We start from the raw sequence: 20,081 nt of genomic DNA on the forward strand, positions 1-20,081 counted from the left end.
AGGGGCAGGATCACCTCCCTCGACCTGCTGGCAACACTCTTCCTGATGCACCCCAGGATACCACTGGCCTTCTTGGCCACAAGGGCACATTGCTGCCTCATGCTTAACTTGGTGTCCAGCAGCACTCCCAGGTCCTTCTTTGCAGAGCTGCTTTCCAGCAGGTCAACCCCCAACCTGTCCTGGTGCAGGGGGTTATTCCTCCCTAGGTGCAGGACCCTGCACTTGCCTTTGCATGACACCTTTGCATGAGGTCTGCATCAGGGAAGGCTCCAGGTTAATTCTCCATAAGGTTTTGAGATAATAAATTGTGTACTTGGTTTACTAGAAATACATCTAGCTGCCAGTTCTGCACGGTAAGTCTCATGCTTAAACTTTTGCCAGCAGCTTCTGATTTTGGCTATCTGTACTTCCATGGTCTAGTCTGATAAGCAGATGAGGAACTCAGAATTAGCACTGGCTTTTGAAAATATGAGCCTGAGAATCAAGCTGGAGGCTTTGCATTTCATGCATCATCATCAGAAATAAAAATGCACAGTTCAGATACTCAGTGACATCTGTGTCTTCAACTGTATGGCTGTAGCCAACTGAGTTTTAGTAAACGTTGTTGATGAAGTACACAGAGGAATCAAACACAATTCCCTTTGTCTGAGCTGTGTTGGCTCTGCAGGGCAAACAGAAGTCAAAAGCAATAAGAATTTGTGTTTGTTATTTTAGAGCCAGTACAAATAACTCTGAATACACTGAAGGAGCAAATCTTTAGAATAAAATGCTATCCCTCTATAAGTTCTCTGTGAAGAACTGCACTTTAAGGTTCGTACAGCTCAATGTATTTAAGGTAATAATTTCCTCCCCTCTCTGAAAAGCATTGTTCTGTTCAGGTTCTCTGAATTGTAATGGACAGAGCATATTAAAGAAATTTGTTTCCAGGACCTCAAAGTTTCAGACCTTAAGAAGAATTAAAAACAGGCAAGATAGATAGTTCCTTTGACATCTCTGAATAGGTATGAGTCCTTTCTACATTTTTTTGCAGTCAAAATAAAATGCAAGTATGTCTACAGATCACCAAAGATTATACACAAAAAGAGAAATTAGTTCTTAATCTGGAAAAGACACTCTACTCCAGGTGATAGAAAACAACAGAACTCCACTGGAGTCACTGTGACTCGAGCCATACAAGAGCTTGGCTCCAGATCTAAGGAAGACTTTCAAATGAAGACGAGGAAGTCAGGGTGAATCACCAAGCCAAAACTCATTTTGCTTTTTTCCTTCTCAGGCAAAACACAACAAACAAAAACCAAAATATGAGGGAAAGTCTTCTTACCCCATATACCTTCTTGGCTCCTGCCTTTGCAGCAAACATGGAGAGGATTCCTGTGCCACTTCCAACATCCAGTACAATTTTATCTTTAAAAACATGCTTATTGTGATACATGGAGTTTCTATAGGTTAATGTGCGCACTTCATCCTTTAGCATTTCCTGTGGTGAAAAAAAAAGCAGTGTGCTCATTCTCAGTTCTTATATGCATTCAACATTGCTGCTGAATGCATTTCCCTGTTAAAATTATACATTCAAACATTATTAAAATCCCACCTGAAGAGTTATTCCAATTACTTTGGGGTGCACACATCAAATCAGCTCTAAAATGCAAACTACTTAGAATAGAAATATTAAGAATAAGCATGACTTCCTTCATAAGATTTTATTTCTCTAAGTATTAGTTCACTGTTACAAATGATAACAACAACAACAAAAAAAAGAATCTGACAGTACTGCTTTGAGCATGGATGGAAATCTCCTAAATCATGCAAAACCTAGCACCTCAGCTTTCTGAGATTCCTCTTTCAACAGAAAAAAATCACTCCCTTAAGCATTATAAAAAGGTGGGCTTGAAAACCTTGCCCAAAAGTGATGCAGTAAGTCCACAGTAGAGCTTGGAAACAGCATGCTCTTTCTGGACTCCATGCTACTCTCCTATTCATTTGTTTATACTATGAATTTCCAGAAGCCATTAATGTGTAACCTAGATCACTATCTCATTATTTTAAGCTGTCATTGTTAGGTGCTGATTTTTACTTCACTGTTAGCAGTGTATACACATTTCTTTACATTGACACCAAGCATTACAATAATCAGTAAAACTATCAACAGAAAGTGCTGAGGTCAAGATCTGGGCGCCATTTTTAAGAGAAATGTAGGCCATTCGGTACACACTGTAATATTTTTTCAAAATTCAACTGTTAGCTCTAGAGAGCTGAATCTTTGCTTGTACTACTGCCATCACTTCATAGTTTAAGCAGGCAGGCAAACGGCTCTTTGAAGTTCAGGATAAAAGGAATCAGCCCACTGCCCAGCAGATGGAAGCACTAGTGCACCAAATTGTTACATGTATCATCTGCTCATTTATTTGTTTTGGCAGGAGACTATACTCATAACTGTAGACGAATAAAGGACTATTTTATCATTATGAAGCATGGTTTGGTATCAGGCGAAGAAAGAGACAGAGAAATAGTCCAAGGCTAACCATGCGTTGTCCTAAGTAGGAGCTTCCCTGGGAATGTTTTCTGGTTCAATTTCCATTTCTCATGTTTCCATAGGATTGTTACTAACATCATGGCATCACTTACTATTGCCAAATGGCACACTATTAGAGCCTGCTTTTACAAAGCTACAATATTCCCTGATTACATAATCTGTTATTGAATCAGAGAATTGCTGAGATTAGAAGGGATCTCTGGAAATTATATAGTTCACGCCCCTGCCCCCACTCAAAGCAGGTTAAACTAGTGCGAGTTGCTCAGGAACTTATCCAGGCAGGTTTTGAATATCCAAGGATGGAGACTCTACAATCCATGTTTGACAAATTTCACAGTAAAAAAAGGGGGGGGGGTTGTTAATGTTTAAAAGGAATTTCTGGTATATTTCTGGTATTCCAGTTTGTGCCCATTGCCTCTTGTTCTTTCACGGATACCACTGAGAAGAGTCTGGCTCCATCTTCTTTACTTCTTCACTCATCAGGAATTTATACACACTGGTAAGATCCTCCCTGAGCTGTCTCTTCTCAGGCTAAACAGTCCCAGTCCTCCAAGAATCACCTCATATGAGAGGTGCTCCAATACCTTAATCACCTTCTTAGGCCTTCACCGGACCTGCTTCAGTGTCTCTTGTGCTGGCAGCCCAGAACTGGACAAAGCACTCCAGGTGTGGTCTCATCAGTGCTGAATCACTTCCCTCAACCTGCTGGCAATACTCTTCCTAATGCAGACCAGGATGCTGTTGGCCTTTTTTTGCTGCAAGGGTGTATTGCTGACTCATGTTCAAATTGCTGTCCTCCAGGACCCCTATGACCTTTTATGCAAAACTGATTTCTAGACAGTAGGTCCCCAGCATGTACTGGTACATAAGGTTATACTTCCCTAGGTGCAGGACTTTTTTTCCCCCTTGTTGATCTTTATGATATTCCTATCAGCCCATTTCTCCTGCCTGTTGAGGTCCCTCTGAATGGCAGCATAACCATCTTGTGTATCATTCAATCCTCCCAGTTTTGTATCATCTACATACTTGCTGACCATGACCTCTGTCTCATCATCCAGGTCATTAATGAAGAAGTTAAACAGTATTGGCCCAGTATTGACCCCTGGGAGACACCCCTAGTGACTGGCCTCCAGCAGGACTTTGTGCCACTGATCACAACCCTCTGAGCCCAGCAGTTCAGCCAGTTTTCAGGCCACTTCACTATCCATTTACCCAGGCCGTATTTCACCAGCTTACTTATGAGGATGTTGTGGGAGACAGAGTTGAAAGCCTTCCTAAAGTCAAGATAGACAGCATCCACTGCTCGCCCCTCATCCATGGAGTCAGTCATTTCACCATAGAAAGCTATCATGTCAGTCAGGTATGACCAAATCCATGATGACTACCACCAATCACCTTGTCCTTAATATGTTTGGAAATGGTTTCCAGGAGGGTTTGCTCCATCTTCCCAGGATTTGAAGTGAGGATGATTAGCCTGTAGTTGCTCTTACTGAAGATAGGAGTGATAACTGTTTTATTCTAGTCCTCAGGAATCTCCCCCAGTCACCATGACCTTTCAAAGATAATCAACACTGGTCTTGAGGTGGCATCAGCTAGTTCCTTCAGCACTCATAGATGCATCCCATCAGGTCCCATGGACTTGTGTATTTCTAGTTTGTTTAAATGTTCCATAACTTGATCCTTCTCTACTGAGGGAAGGTCTTCCTCACTCCAGACTTTGCCACTGCTCTTAGGTACCTGGGATTCCTGAAGGCAAATCTTACCAGTAAAGACTGAAGTGAAGAAATAATTTTCCATGTCTTTTGCCACCAGATCCCCTGTCCCATTCAAAAGTGGGCCCTAATTTTCCCTAGTCTTCCTTATACTGCTGATGTACCTATAGAAGCCCTTCACACACACCCCTCCAAATTCAGCCCCAGGTGCATTTTAACTTTCCTAACTCTATCCCTGCACATGTCGACAATGTCTTCAAATTACTCCTGAGTCATCTGTTCCTGCTCCCACCTCTTGTATGCACCTTTTTTTTGTTTAAGTGTCATTAGGAGCACCTTGTTCATCCATGCATGCCTCCTGCCATCTGTGCTTGATTTTCTGCACATCAGGATAGACCATTCTTGAACTTAGAGGATGTGATCCTTGGAAATCAACCAGCTCTCTTGGACCCCTCTTCTTTCCAGCAGTCTCCCATGGGAATTTTCCAAGCAGATCCCTGAACAGCCCTAAGTCTGCTTTCAAAAAGTCCAGGGTTGTGATCCTGCTTTTTGCCTTATTCCTTTCTCACAGGATCCTGAACTCCACCATCTCATGGCTGCTGCAGCCAAGGCTGTCCCTGACTTTCACATACCCAACTGGTTCTTCCTTGTTTGTAAGTATCGAGTCCAGCAGACCACCTCCCCAAGCTGGCTCCTCACTCACCTGTGTCAGGAAGTTGTCATCAATGCACTCCAGAAACTCCTGAATTGCTAATGGCCTGATATGTTACCCTTCCAGCAGATATTCTTTTGCCCTGCTTGGTCAGGTGGATCACACCTCTTCCTAGCAGTCATCAATCCTTGTCATTGACACCAGCTGCACAACATGTTATTGATCCACAGGAACTTTCCTCTTCTTCTCAAGACCTTCTCTTTCCCTGTTAGTATTGGGGAAAAAAACCACTTGGAGCCCCTTACCCTTGACCATTGACCCCCAAGCCTTGTAGTCATGCTTGATATGCTTCAGGTCTCCCCCTTGGCAGTATTGTTCATGCCCATGTGGAAGAGCAGCAGGGGATAATAATCTGAGGGCTGGACAAGTGTCAGCAGTCTCTCCACAGTGTCCCAGATCCAAGTTCCTGGCAAGCAGCAAACCTCCCTAGACAGCATGACAGGTAAACATATGGGGGCCTCTGTGCCCCACAGGAGGTATTCTCCCACTACCATCACTTCCCACTTCCTTCTGGTGCTCCTGCATGGCTTAGGCCCAACCAACTCTGCTGCTTCATTGGCCAGCACTTCCAACCCCTCATCTGCTATGAGTGCACTGAACCTATTCCATAGCTGAAGGTGGAGCAGGAGTCTTCCTCCTGTTGCCAGAAGTCACAAGCTTCCAGCCTTCGCTGTAATAGGAGTCTCCATTTCCCAACTCAATAAGCACAGACTCTGGTTACATCTCCTTCAATACAGTTAGGGGTTCAGATTCTTGTACCTGCAGGGTCTTGGAGAAGATCCGTTCAGTCTCTTTCTTGTCACCTCTGATGATGCAAAGTCTGCTGACCTACTCCTGCAGTACCTTTACTTGGTGACAGTAGTGCACTTGCCAGCAGCGCACACCTCCTAAAGGCAAGGAGACTATGTCCCTTTGCTCCAGCCTCAGTGAGAGGCCCCAAGCATTCCCTGCATCCTGAGACTTACAGAGCTGTATCATTCCATTGGGATCTGGATCTGAGTCAAACCCTCTGGTGTGCCAGGGTAGTTGCTACAGCTGGCACTGGGGAACATGCCCTGTGGTCCATCACCACCATTACTGAGCACATTAACACTGCTCTCAGCAGAGGTTCTTGTCCCCTTCTATGCACGCTTCTGTGTGAACTGCTGCAAATAGCGCTGGTTAGATCTGACACATCCAAAGCTGCTACATGAATTTGAATGTCTAACACTCAGGTACTAGAATAAGAATTTAGATACTTATTCTTTAGATTGCATTTGATATCTTCAGTGCCTAGGTATGGAATTAGCTGCTTAACTTTGGGTACCTGTGTTTGCAAAATGTTCTCATGATTTTCTGCAGATGGAGAAGACGATTGTTCCCAGATGCTGTCTAACTAAAGGCATGTCTCCCACATTTTTGCCATTTATTCCAGCTGTTAGAAGCGGGGGGGGAGACAGTGAATCTGAAGCAGTGTGACTTTGGATGTTAAAAGATAGTGGAGATGTTTAGGTCAGGGAGAGCCAGTGACTCTCGATCAAACATGGTACTTTTCAGCAGCACTACAAACTTACCTTAGGATCCGAGAGTTACACAAGATCCTGTCTAATTCATATATTGCCACTGCTGTGCAATTTTCTGTAATTCTAATATAGCTTTCATACAATGACCAATTCCACTGTCCTTATCCCAGATTGAAAAGTGTTTTCAGTATCTGTCTGTGGTCTCCTTCCCCCACTCAGCTGTTCATCTGTCTTCTTCCGTTCTTGGTTTGAAACTCTGAAAGCTAGACTAGCAAGATGCAAATGGCGGATAGAAACTTCCTGTTCATGTGCAAGCCCCACATACAATAATTAGAGTAAAGAAATAGATGTGTTGTGTGAAAGAACCACTGATTTCACATTGCTTACCTTTTTGCAGCCTGGGTTTTTGCAGCCTCATCCTCTTGGGTCATGTAAGTATACAATATCGGTGTCCTCTTTAGAGGTGGTCTGATATCAACTTTTTGATGATAGAATACGGTCTACTGTATATTGTGAATTCTTTCCAGGAGTGATTTTTCTGGAGGCTATAGGCCTATATGTCCCCATTAATGCAGCCTGTTCATTCAAATAACATGCCAGGAGCCAAAAGACTACTTGGCTTCCCCATGTCAGTTAAGCAGCTGTTCTGCTGGCATCTGTGCTCAAATGTGCAAGAGAGCAAAGGACCTAACTTAACAATAAGGTAGTTTGCATGTGAGGTTGGGTTAGTTTGCAGCCTCATCAATGTGCTAAGTTGCATGTACTCAAATGAAAATTACCACTGTGCAGATAACTAAGGTAAGCTCTGTGGAGAACTAATATATATATGAGGATTTAAGTATTGAGTATGGGTGCTCTAGAGAAGTAGGTGATATCTTTAGCACTTAACCAGATTGACCAATGTACTGGGGAAAGACAGAATACAACTGTTAGCTAGTGGGAGGGGGATAAATAACTAACAAATCACAGAAAGCTTTTTTCTCTTCTGCAATGATTAATGAGATAAAAATAAGTAAATAAATAAGTATTACCTCATGAATTCCAAAGTGAGCATAGGAATCAAAATAATAATCCCTGGATGTCATCTCTTCTGGATTGAGAAGTTTTGCCATCTTGCCTCGGCCCGGGCAGCTTGGTTGCAATGGGACATGTATGACAGATTGAACTGGCTTTGGAACAACAATAGGCTGAGGAGGCTGGGATGGGACAGGGCAAGCCTAGGAGAACATGTAATATTGTTAAGAGGCATCATTAAAACAGAACATTTCTATCTATACCTAGCCCTTGGCTCTGGCATATTATTGTAACTAGCTGTGAGATGGTAACTCAGAGGACACCTCGGTTATCATAAGTGGAATTTAGGGAAATGACTGCCTTCTATTCCTGGCTCTTTAACTTATTTACCTTGTTTTGGAAAATTTCCTTAATGGCTTTTTGCTTAACGCCCTTCTGCAGCTATTTATGGCAGTGCAAAATAATTGCAAAATATTGGTATTGGCTGAAGTGGGTGATTCTAACCACACACTGACTAACCTAACTGTTGACACAAAGCAATTAAAAGCTGAGTTTTTTCCAGTAGTGGCCTTTTCTGTCAAACTGCCACAGCTTTATGAGACACAACTTGTAATAAATGGTTCCCCTAAAAAGAAGAGCTGATAATCAAAGGATTTTGAATATAGTGTTGCTGACAAGAAAGACAGGACTCTCAGTAGATTCTTAATAGTCAGGTTATGCATCTGAGTTATCAGTGATGTAGGTCTGAGAATGCTCACAAAGCCCCTCACACTATCCAATAGTCCCTCAGCATGCACAGAAAGTACTGTGAGGAGCTGCATGGGATATATTATCCCTTACTTCAGTTTCCTATTGTTGGAGATGTAGGATTCCTGTGTTACCAATACCCTTCTGCCCCACCACACTTCATATTTCCTTGGTATTATGCCTCCAGCAACAAAACTTCAATAGAACCAGAATACACACAACACCTCCTTGACTTGGATTTGACACCTATCGTCTATAAGGCAGAAGACAGAATGTTTCACAAACATTTAGCTGGAAAGAGACACAGAACATGGCAGGGCCCATAGAGTATCTCCATCTTTTATTCTTAGCATGAAGCAAAGTGCTGAAAGCTGAGAAAGACTGAGTGAGACAGCACAGCTTCACATGGGCATGAAGTCACCTGCAAACTATGGGTCAACAACTTCTTGTGTTGAGAAAGCTGACTCTGCTTAAACTATGTCACACCTTTTCTACTTTTCTCTGGCTCCAAATTCAATAGTTTCCCAGTGGGAACCAGATTTGCCTCAGTCTCTCCTAGATAGTTTTACAAGGTTTACGCTATCTTCTGTGGTTTGATACTGTGAGAAAACAATCCCTTGTACACTTTCTGAATAGCATCAATTAGCCTAGTTACTTTGATACAAAAAATCACTTTGACCTTTTCTTCCCTTGCTCATTTGATGATTTAAATGTGTCATCTTTTGATGATTTCCTTGGTCCATGAATACTAGTGATTTACATTCCTGTAACACGTTTCATCCCAAAAGATCTATAGAAGTGGTTTAATTATAGGTCTTTTCTATTTCTTTTTTTTTGACTTTGTCATCTCACCCAGTTCACCTCCCAGCCAGCATGCTTAATCCCAATTGGTATTTGTATTTTTGTTCTGCCTGGTTTTAAAATGTCTAGGCACAGTCATTTCTCTTAGGAGATTATTTCATTGCCAGACACAGCTCATTCTGTTAAGGTGTTGCTTGTGATGCTCTTCTCTTCCAAATTTCATCCTGATACTTTAATTGTATACTTGAGGTTATACCCTAACTAACTTCTTTCTCTACTTGGTGTATATACTCATTTTTTTCTGCTTATCTTGCCTTCCAGTCCTTTCCGTATCTGTCTGCTGATTTAAACTGTGGATGTTCAGAATAGTGTTTTAATTTAATACGAACTCTGTAAGGTCTTACGCTTTTCTCCTGAATCATGTCCTTCAGTTTCCATATCACTTTACAAGCAAAAAATACAAATATAACATTCACTGAATTCTCTATTCTGTTCCTCTCTTAGGTAATAAGGTTTCCAGACAGAATATAAGACAACGTAGGCAATTGCACAAAAGCTATCTATGTTACTGGAGAGAATCTGTCAGTTTTTGTAAATGAAGCCAAAGAACTATTAGCATCTCTATGGCTGTCAAGCTGCAAACTCATATGTGATTTTCTGTCCAATAGAAAGCATTTTCCACAAGAAAAGGAACTAGAATTGAAGGTGGATAATCTGACTGGTTCTCAGGCAGTATCAGTTCTGTTCCCAGCTGAATGGAGTTTGCCTAGATAGGGTTGTGAGAACTGGATTTATTCTGACTAAAGATATAAAATGAATTTAATTCATCAGTTCAGGCTAAGGAAGCCTGTCTAATTGATTTTTTCTGCTGTAAAGGAACTAACATTGTTATCTCATGGTCTGCAAGACAGCCATACTTTTCCTTTAGAGGTTCCAGCAAGTTTTTTGCTGATTCTGCTACGGCTAAGGAGTGGCAAGATAACTTTGATTATACCACTGAGGCAGTACTAGAACTTCAACTCACAGTAATTTTCAGGTTTATCTGCAGTGCCTGGAGACTTACTGCTCTCAACAGTCCATCTACCTCTCTGCCAGAGGGTAGATATTCCATGTAGTGGAAAAAGCAGAAGACTATCAGGTCTGCTTCCCACTTGTCTTTTGCAGCCCAGAATTCTGTAGTAAAATGCGTTGATGGTGGTTGTGTGAAAATGTTAGGCTGGAACACCTTTAACTCATGCACTGTCCATCTGTCACTGATGCTATGGGTATCATATCCTTGTTCAGAGGAGGGCATAAAACTGGGAAACCCAGAAAACTGGGTGGAAAGTGATGACGTTCTCAGCCAGCAGCACACTATGTCATTGAGACTTTAAATCAGCTGCTTCAGTCCTGCTTTAGGCATTAAGAGTACAGCACACGCATTTCAAATTCAAATGATGCAATTTTTGCAGCACCTGCAATAGACACTAATAATTTCTGTGTGTAGCACTTTAATTCTGAAAATGTAAGACAAGGTCACAATCACAAATGTAGTTTTGTGAGTGGGGCTCAGGAAATTGCTCTGCCATTCCAAGGTTTGCTACAGACACTGTGAACAATTTCAGTTGAGAGTAACTCGTGGCCTATGACAGCAAACATCATGGGAAAACACATAAGCATAGTGGACTATTACAAAATAAAGAAATATGATGAAAGCTGTTTTATCAGAAACAGTAAAGTCCTCAGGTCTACACCTCTGTGCTTGCTGAGCTAGAAATGACTAAGCTTTTAGGAACATGGTTTAGCTGCTTGAGGAGAAAACGTGCCTCCAGAGAAAAGCCATTAAGGAAAGACAGCTTCCTGAATCCCTTCCAGAGTTGAAAAGTATCCCTGATATGATTTACTAGTTTAGTACATATATATATCCTGCCTGTCAGAAATGATTAATCTTTTGAATAACTCCCACAAAGGGAAGGTACCTGGACTGGCAGTAAAATTCACATCAGTCAAGAGGATCTAACCAATTCTATCTAAATTAATCAAGCTTATTACAAATATGGATTCCAGTCAGCTGCACACGACTCCAGAACACTGACCATTGCTGATGCTGAAGTTTGAAAGAATGCAAGCAGCTGCCTCAGAAACTATTCATCTGTGTGCTAAATAAGCATCCCTCCAGTTTTCCATCCCCCTTTCCTACCGCAAATAGAGTTGGAGGATCTGAGAAACAATCTTTTTCCACCACTACTATGGGATTTAGATCCTGGTGTTGTGTGCCATTTCAACACTTAAGTTAGAAGGAAATTATGCAAATATTTTCCTCTTTTTAAAAATTAAATGAAATTTATTTCCTCTTTCTTTGGGGGCAAGGAGGGTAGATTACAGATGGGTGAGATATTAGTAATAGGACCACTTTTTAAAAACCTTTGAGTTCCTGCAAAAGGCAAGATTTGTAACCCTCATTCACTTCTCACAATCTCAGATCTGAACATCTCAACATAAGTTTATAAAACATAGATAGTCATTTAAAACAGTGATCTGATTTTCAGATATGTGGAGGTGCCCATCTGCAATGGAAATGGTTGAAATTCTTTCTTCTTTCTTGAAAACTGGACCTATTGATTTTAGGTACTTAAGTCAATACAGGTTTAGGAGGCTAGCTGGATATACAGTTCCCATAATGCAAAAGAAAACAGGGTATTCAAAAATCACAGGCTATTTTGAAAATTTGAGGTATATCCATCTGCCTGTAGAGAGGCAAGACAGGTTTGGAACCTTTTTTAAGAGGTTTGTGACAAAAACTGAAGTATGCAGAGTAAACATAAACTTACATTTCAGTGTCAGTTTCTTGACATTACAATGGAGACACAGGACTGAAGATTAAAATTAAATCCTCATAAAACTTTTGTTCAAGCTGCAGTGATTTCTCCTTTTCAAATTCTTAGATATTTATGATATTTTCAAGGGCATTGAAGAGGTTAGTAACAACTTCTGCCTGGAAACTCCTACCCTTTCATTAAGAAACTCAGATTGCAGATGGTGTTATAGTTTAATCTGAATCAACTTCAGCATTCATTTTTTAAAAAAAACAAATGGCTTTATAGCATCTGAATGTTAAAAACAATTCTTGCTTGGGCCAGATAATTTTCCATGTCAAACTACTAGAATTGAGTATGCCTAGTACTATTTTCATCAGTCTGAACTTAATAATATGCACCTTTAGCATGGAAAAGATTATCATCTGATATGCAATTGCCATAGCAGCTCCAATGATACAGCCTCTTCCTGCTGCAGGAGTAAGAGCATAGCCAGATAGGAGAGGCATTTGGTACCCTCTTGCCAAACGTGAGGCTTACCTTTACAACAGCTTCTTGGAAGACATTACCCAGTGGCACAAGTTAAAACATCCCATAGTTCCTTTGACTCATATACTCTTGGAATAAGTCTTGCCCTAGGTTTGTGGGAGTGTATCTTGAGTGATCTTTGGGTTAAGCATGGAATCTGGCCCATTATCTAAGCAAGGAAAATTTTAATCTATTTTCTGAGAAAATTAAGTTGTCACAGTGTCTTGTCTGGGTCTCCGGTTGATAGCTTTTGAACTTGTCCAGCCCAGCCTAATGTGAGGGAACAGTGGAAATTTCAAGCACATTTGTATTCCTACACATTTCTTGAAAAGCAGAAATTAGGTAGAAGGAGGCCCAATTTAATGATCCACTGAAAGCAAAGCACACAGATTCCACTTGTTATTCTACTTGCTAGCAACTAATTGAGCCAACTAGTGTATGTTACATGTGTAATGTAACCATACAGTGTTATCAGTAATGAAGATGTAGGAGGAAATCTAGGGAGAGCTCAGAACTGAGCTGGGAGATGAGGGAATAAAGTGCACACACATGCAGGAAACAAAGCTTCATTAGTTTCCCTGCTCATGGAAAACTCTTTTTTTTGGTCAAGGATGTGAAGTCTCCAAGGAGTGTGTGGAGAAAGACAAAGGGGTACCGAGAGAGAGACCAGGTGAGATAAGCATTCAAATGTAGACAGATATTACTGGTTGGCAATGAAGACTTTACATACTTATACATTAGGTAAATATTTCAAGAATTAGAGCCTTGAAAGATCAGTAAAGAGAATCTGCCTTTCCTGGTGGATTTTCTTTTTCCTAGTGGAAGCTTTGTGTTGTGTGATATTTTTCAAAATCACCATGAAATAGCCAGTTCCTCAGCAGCCATAAATCTGCTTTCTGCTTCATGAAAATTAGGCTCAGTCAGTTTATTTACAATTGCAAGTGACTATGAGTTTAGTGCAACTGCAAATCTGTCCACTATGTATAAATGTTAAGAGTTTCTCAGGAGTCAAATACACTCTGTGAAATGGGATAGAGAACTTATTCTTAAAACTGCTTGTTTAGAAGCTACTACTTTTTCAGTCATTTCAAAGCCACACATTCTTCTGAACTTTCCAGATGGAGTGTCTGAAATGCACAATGTCAGATGAACCTATCATAGACAAACCTGTCCACTTATTTTCAGCAGTTAATTCACTGTCCTTTACAGACAAGTATAGTTCAGAGAGCACTGCAGTTGCTTCATGTTATCCTTACGCTAATTGTGATGATAAGAATATTGTGAAAACCCTGACACATATTCTGAAATCCAAGGCTCCCTTGTTTGCTTTAGAATAAAGCCTCAGTCTAGAAAAACTGTGACTGAGCAGACATACAAGGAACTTATTTATACAGTAAGCAGTCAAATCCCAAACAGGACAAAATAAAAGATGCAGTCAGGTCTTCAGTACGATAAAGGCATGCTAGCATATTTGGGCTTCAGCAGAAATAACACTGGCTGGTGAGAAAGAATGCAAAGACCACAAAAGTCTGCAAATCCATTACTTACTAAAAGTTAAAATGTTTAAGTATCAAAATACAAACACAAGGTAGGAACTTTGATACCTTTGTGAATCTGACCCAGGGATATTACATACTGTCAAGATTCCTAATGGGGACTATCTAATAGGGACTTACAGAGAAGATGGAGCCAGACTCTTCTCATAGGTGCCCACTGACAGCACCTATGCTGTGTGCAAGGGAAATTCCAATTGGGTATAAGGGAATATTTCTTCCCCCTGAGAGTGGTTAAGCATTACCACAAATGTCTAGAGATGCTGTTTGATCTTCATCCTTGGAGACTGCAAAACTCAGCTGCAGAAGTTCCTGAGCAAGCTTTGAAATTATCTTTGTTCTGAGCAGGATGCTGGACTACATGACCTCCAGATGCCCTTCCACCTGTATTATTTTATGACGGTAAGATATGGACTATGCAGGAGATACAGATAGCATTAGCAAGATAAACTTGTAAACCTGAGCCTTGTGGAGACTAGGGGATATGTTATGTCCCAGATTTATAAATTTACACATTCAATACGAACACATAAAGAACCTTTTCTCAGGAAATTCAAGAGTACAAACTATCAGGAGAACAGGAGGACATGACGCTCTGGAATGAATGAATTGGGAATGGAGAGACTCTGAAGCTATATGTAACAGAACTGGTCTGAAGTGACAGGAAATGAGATGACAGGAAGCAAGGATGGGAGTGATGTTAAATATCTGTAGCATTTATAAATACCTGAGCAGCCTTAGATCATGCTATGTGCTGGTGCAGTTAAAAATACTACACATCCAACCTGTCCTCTTGCCCAGTGCAACTTGGGATAGAGCAGCCAAAGACAGGTTCAGGTTGCAAATTGTATGAAGGCTGAGGTTTAATTCAAGTTGTGTTTCTTTTTATAAAAACAGAGAATGTGCAATGGGTGTAGAGCAGAAGGTCCAATGTAGGGCATGAATAGCAATACCTTATGACAGTCCCTGTTTGAGCACAGAGCAGAAGAAATGATAAGAGAAATGTATTACTATTAACAGAAATTTAGTCTTTGCAAACTATCTCAATAAAGGATAGCAAAGCATCATTTGAATAATGTTGAGAGGTCTTTTTCTTAGGACAGGGTCGCATTGGGATTATCTTTGGCATTTGACAAACCTAATGTCTGTTACTGTCTTAGACTTACTGTTACACCTTCTTGGTTCACAAGATCCCTGTTACAAGGAACAGCTGGAAAAATACCTGTGCTTTCACCTATACAATATCATGTAGAGTTGGGGATCTGTCATGCATCTGTGTGGGGGGGGGGGGTTGCGTGTGTTGCTATGAGCTCCTTTCTACAGCCAGTTGCTATGCAAATTGTTTGAGTTCACAAGTGGCTACTGACTCTTCATGAAATCATATGATACACTTTCTCCTCAGTGTTAGGATGGCATTTATGAACAGAAGAGCTTAAGGGAAACGATTAGACCAAAAGGATAAGACTACACCTCTCTTCCTTAGTTAGATCTTATTCACTAGTTTCATAAAAACAGTTTAATAAAATTAAAGATGCAAAACAATTAAAGATAAATACTGTCTCATAAAGTGCATAATTAATATCTGGAAAAGCAAGATAATTTTGATGTGGAGCTTAGTATATTTAGGCAAGTGTTAGATGTATACATATGAATAAAAGAACCCTACAAGGAATTCAAAAAAGAATATTAGAAGCTTGGTGGCACATCACAGGTGTTAACTGACTGTGAGCACAAAGACTTGTTGCACAGATTACTGTTTCTCTCTCCATTCTGAACTCCTTTTCATTTTTGTCTGAAACGTCTGTTATAATAATTTTGTTTAATGTTACAGAGTACTGGCATAGAAGCAGTACTTGTCCAATCTGGTCTGGCAATTTCTACAAAGGATGTCAAAGATAACTGACTGTCCTGTGAGCATTTCCAGTATAAATAATTGCACAAAGTTATCTGTCTCGATTTTGTGTTCAGTGTACATTTTGACAAGTAAAAGTTTGCTCAGCCCAATGTCCATGAGGACAAGTATGAGCAAATGAAATTGCTGAGCTGATTTTTTTTAGCAAATTCCCAGGAATGATACTCTTTTATGTTCACCCAGTTCTTGCCCCAGTGCCTTTCCTCTCGACAACATAAACTGTTTTCTTCAGCAAAAATATGAATTCATTAGACTCTGTTGCCGATCTGTTTGTTGAAAGCCCCTTGAGCATCATGTGGGATGAGCTAAATTGTGCGGTGAAGAGTTTGACACATGATGGCTAAGGTCTCAAAACCATTTTTACTGGAGTAAAAGGGAGTTTTGCATGCTTCATCTCAGTGGGGAATCAGGATTTAGAACCTTTACCTTCTGGTGAATAGCATTAAAAGTGAAGTATAGTTGAGAGATTGGCAAATCCAGTCTTCATTTCAAGCAGTAGAAGCTGAGTTACTGGAACAAATAATCTGGAAATGAATCTTCACCAACAGCCATGCTGTTTCCCTCCAAATATACAGCATATGTATTTGTTACAGTGTAATGGTCTCATTCACATGGCTCAAGAATCTGAATTGTAGAGACTGAAATAGAGGTGAATTTTAAAAGTCATAAAGGAGACCAGCTGTGAGGTTCTATGGCTGAATGTTCTGACGTTTTGTTTCCACTCGTGCACGCTCTGGTATTTTGACACTAGCTTTACACCTATAAGTAAACCCAGCAGACTGAAAATACAGGCTAGATAATCAGTGCTGCTGTGTGTAGGAGAGACATTCCAGAACTCTCAGCCTTTTTCTGGCTCAGTACCATGTATCAGGACAGTTAGGAACAGAAAGATTTCTTATAGAGCTCTTCTGAATTTTGTGTCTTGCTAAGAAGCATGGGCTTTCTGGTTGTTGCAGGTTACAACATCCTTTCTTCTGTTTCAGAAACTGGACTGAACAGCTGACTCTGCTGTGTGGATCATAGAACAGCATAAATTGGCAGCATAAATTTTTCACAAGGCCAGAGGCTCTGACAGCTTGCAGCTTCTGGTCTCATACAGATTTAAGATGACAACATTGGTCTTTCTGGCAAAAGAAGGTGAGAATTTGATTTAATTTCATCATTCTTCATTCATGTGGGAGGAGATGAGACAGGACAGCAAGGAAGTACAGAAATGTACCTTAATGAGCAGTCCTCAACCTATCAGAATTGACCAGGTGAACTTCTGAAATGGTCATGGGAATTTAAAATTAAAAAAGGAGGTCAATTGTGAGAGCAAAGAATGATGTTACCAAGAATGATGTTACCAGCCATGTGTTACATACTTGATTTTACTGCTATCAAAATTTGAGGCACACTTAGTACTTAAAATAGCTGTTAAAGTTTAGGGAGCACTTAAACTGACTGATTGATCACCATGAATAGTTTTCCTTCTCTTCCATTCAATTATCCAGAAAAAAAGAAGTAGGTATGAATCATGTTGTATGTTTTCCTGGAACATGATTTCCTCCTGAGGTTCTTAGAAGTCTTGACACAACCAGAAATACCAGACTTTTGCAGCAATACATCCAAAGCTTACTAGAACAAAAGCAATCAAGACCTACAGATACAAGAAGGGGAAACAGCTTGATGTTCTGAAAGGGCTATCAGAGTCCAGCTGTTGTCCGAGTTCAGGCGAAGGTTTGAGGTATGTCTATTGCCTATCTGTTGAAAATCAGGAAAGGGGAAAAGATGATAGCACAATTTTCCTTTTGAATTAGGCTATAGATTCTGGGAAATAGAGCTCTCCAAGTTAAGCATCATTTTATTTCTGATTTGCATTCAGGGAATTGCACAAGATAAAGAAATATCTCTACACTGTTAAAATGCATCAGCTGTTCCAGCTGATTTTAAAATGTTGGTCAGAGTCCCAGGGAATCTAAAAACAAACCATACCAATTGCATTCCTGGGCATTCATTGCAAAGTCACCTCTAAATCTAGTATAGACAGTTGCTAATATAAAATGTATATTACTTGCACAGATACAGACATTTTGATGTCCCATCTGGCCTGATTCGTGTGGATCTTTCAAGGGCAAGCATTTCTACACCAACAACAAAATAACACTCAGGTATGCCATGCTGTTCAGGGACCAAACTCACACTGCCACTTCAAACTCCCATAATCAGATTTGGTATGGCTGAGCAAGAAGGTTGTGGAGGTGTAATACTGCTGACACTGTACTGTCTTAAACTGCAAGTGTCAGTCTTTCCCTTCCCCTCAGATCATGAAGCCTCAGCTGTCTAACTGGTGTCACTGCACTTTTTCTGCAATGGCCGGTGCAATTGCTGCAGGTAGTCAACAAGCACAAGCCTTGCCTTGTTTTTTTGAGCCCTAAGATAGGATGGAAACCCTTGGATTTATGTGTGGCTGAGTGGAGTCTTCAAGTTCTGCCCATTCAGCACTAATTCTAGAGCACCTGGGCAATATGAGGTAGTAGCTGGCCCGAGGACAGTATTTCCCATCCTCTGATGTGCATGAGAATCCTGATAGCTTAAGGTTCCTAGTGATGTTCCCTGCTGCTTGGCTAGATTTGGCACTTTGCAATCAAATAGGAGGAAGAAATTGTTCAATGCTATTTTTCCCAAGAGTACCTCAAAGCCTGATTTATTATCCAGCAAGTAATAATTCAGTACCTTTTCCTCCTGGAGTGTGGGTAAATAATCAATCAGTAAAAAATCAAGCAGTTTTCTAAGTCTGCCTTTAATCCTACATTGTACAAACCTATTTGGACTAGCTGAGAGGAGGATCTAAGCTTCTCATCGTTCTGCTTTTGTTGGCCCCTTCCCTTCTGTGTGCATCAAAGGGAACTCATCAATGTACACTTAATACTTCCCTTCTACAGTGTAACTCACAGCGTAGATAGACTGCACTGGAGAATAAAAAGCCTGCCGTTTCACTTCTCTGAAGAGATCAACATCCAGTGCACTAGGCCCTTTAAAATAAGCCTCCATGGTTTGTGGAGGGTCATCCTGGGAAGCTGATGTAACTCCACATAAATTCTGAACTACAGACTATTTATCATCTTAAGCTATGAAGCCATGAATGGTGCATAGAGATCTATAGTCAGAACACTAGGGCCCTGATAACAGGTGGTAGTTAGTTGTACTTCAAGGATAACTAGGAAATTCAGGTCTTTCTGTGAGAAAAGTTTTCTTAAGGACAAGGTCATTTTCACTTTGTCATGAGCCAGGGAGGAAATGCTGCTGTTAATCTGGAAGCAGTGAGTAGAAATGTTAATGGGACTGGTGTTTTTTATTAAACTCCAAGTGAAGACAGACATTCATATACCAGATTACTTTTAAACTCCTTGCTTCACAAGGCTCAGATGGTTGTCGAAAGGGCAAGCAGAGGCTATAGGATCCTCTACTGAAAATACCAAAATTGTACTCTGTGGAGAGGAAGAGTTTGTTGCAGTTCATCGGATAAACAGTTACAAATCTATGAAACCAGAGATGTGTGAACATTTGTATAGATCCTGCATTATGACTTTCTTATTAGTTTCTATTATTGTTGCTGCTGCATTAGTGCCTGCCTTGCTGAACAGAATCATGGGTCCAGTGTGCTACATGATGCATAAATGCATAGCAAATGTTATACCCCATTCTGAGAAACTTCTCAAGACAGACACAAAGTAGAAAGGAAACAGGAATCTTTAAGTCGCTTTACATCACCCTGACAAGTGCAGGAATTTCGGCTGAGAAAAGAGGATAGGTGCAAGATTCGTGGAGAAAAGAGGATAGGTGCAAGCACCCTATTATCACTGCTCATAATCTATCTCTTGTGGTGGAGAAGTAGCTGTACCACTAGCAGCCTCTTCCCCACACCATCATCATCATCATCATGTTTTGTGACCTACGAATAAGAACCAGAAATCTGTAAAAAACTATAAAAAACAGTTATTTTTAGACCATTTATCAGGGAGTAAACTGAAATTAGCATAAAAAAAATAGACTCCTGCTAGTTTCAGAGGCTAATTATCAATAAAAATAACTAGAGTAGTCTAGCTGTACAAATTATTTTCATAGATTACCAGAAAGGCAAGTCAAATTTAAGGGAAGCCTTTCCTTCACTACAAATAGAATGCTTAACTAATCAACCTCTTAAAAAGACAGGTCTCACTTAAAATAAGGAAACAGCTTACAGCTGGTTTAGAATAAAATGATAGGCAATATCAATTAATTAGTATAACC

General features: G+C 40.4%; 1 protein-coding gene across 1 annotated transcript in view; it reads right to left on the bottom strand.

The window, feature by feature from the left end:
* The window catches only part of PRMT8 (protein arginine methyltransferase 8), a gene marked incomplete at its 5' end in the record, with an annotated part of 50,341 nt that extends 30,598 nt beyond the window's left edge, over positions 1-19,743 (bottom strand). Inside the window, 3 exons of the mRNA XM_026079947.1 lie at positions 1,322-1,477; positions 7,491-7,676; positions 19,693-19,743. Coding sequence (XP_025935732.1) covers positions 1,322-1,477; positions 7,491-7,676; positions 19,693-19,743 — 393 coding nt within the window. The remainder of the gene's footprint in view (positions 1-1,321; positions 1,478-7,490; positions 7,677-19,692) is intronic.
* Between the last annotated feature and the right edge of the window lie 338 nt (positions 19,744-20,081).

This window comes from Apteryx rowi, unplaced genomic scaffold (genome assembly GCF_003343035.1).
Source record: "Apteryx rowi isolate R43461 unplaced genomic scaffold, aptRow1 scaffold_506, whole genome shotgun sequence".
NCBI lineage: Eukaryota > Metazoa > Chordata > Aves > Apterygiformes > Apterygidae > Apteryx > Apteryx rowi.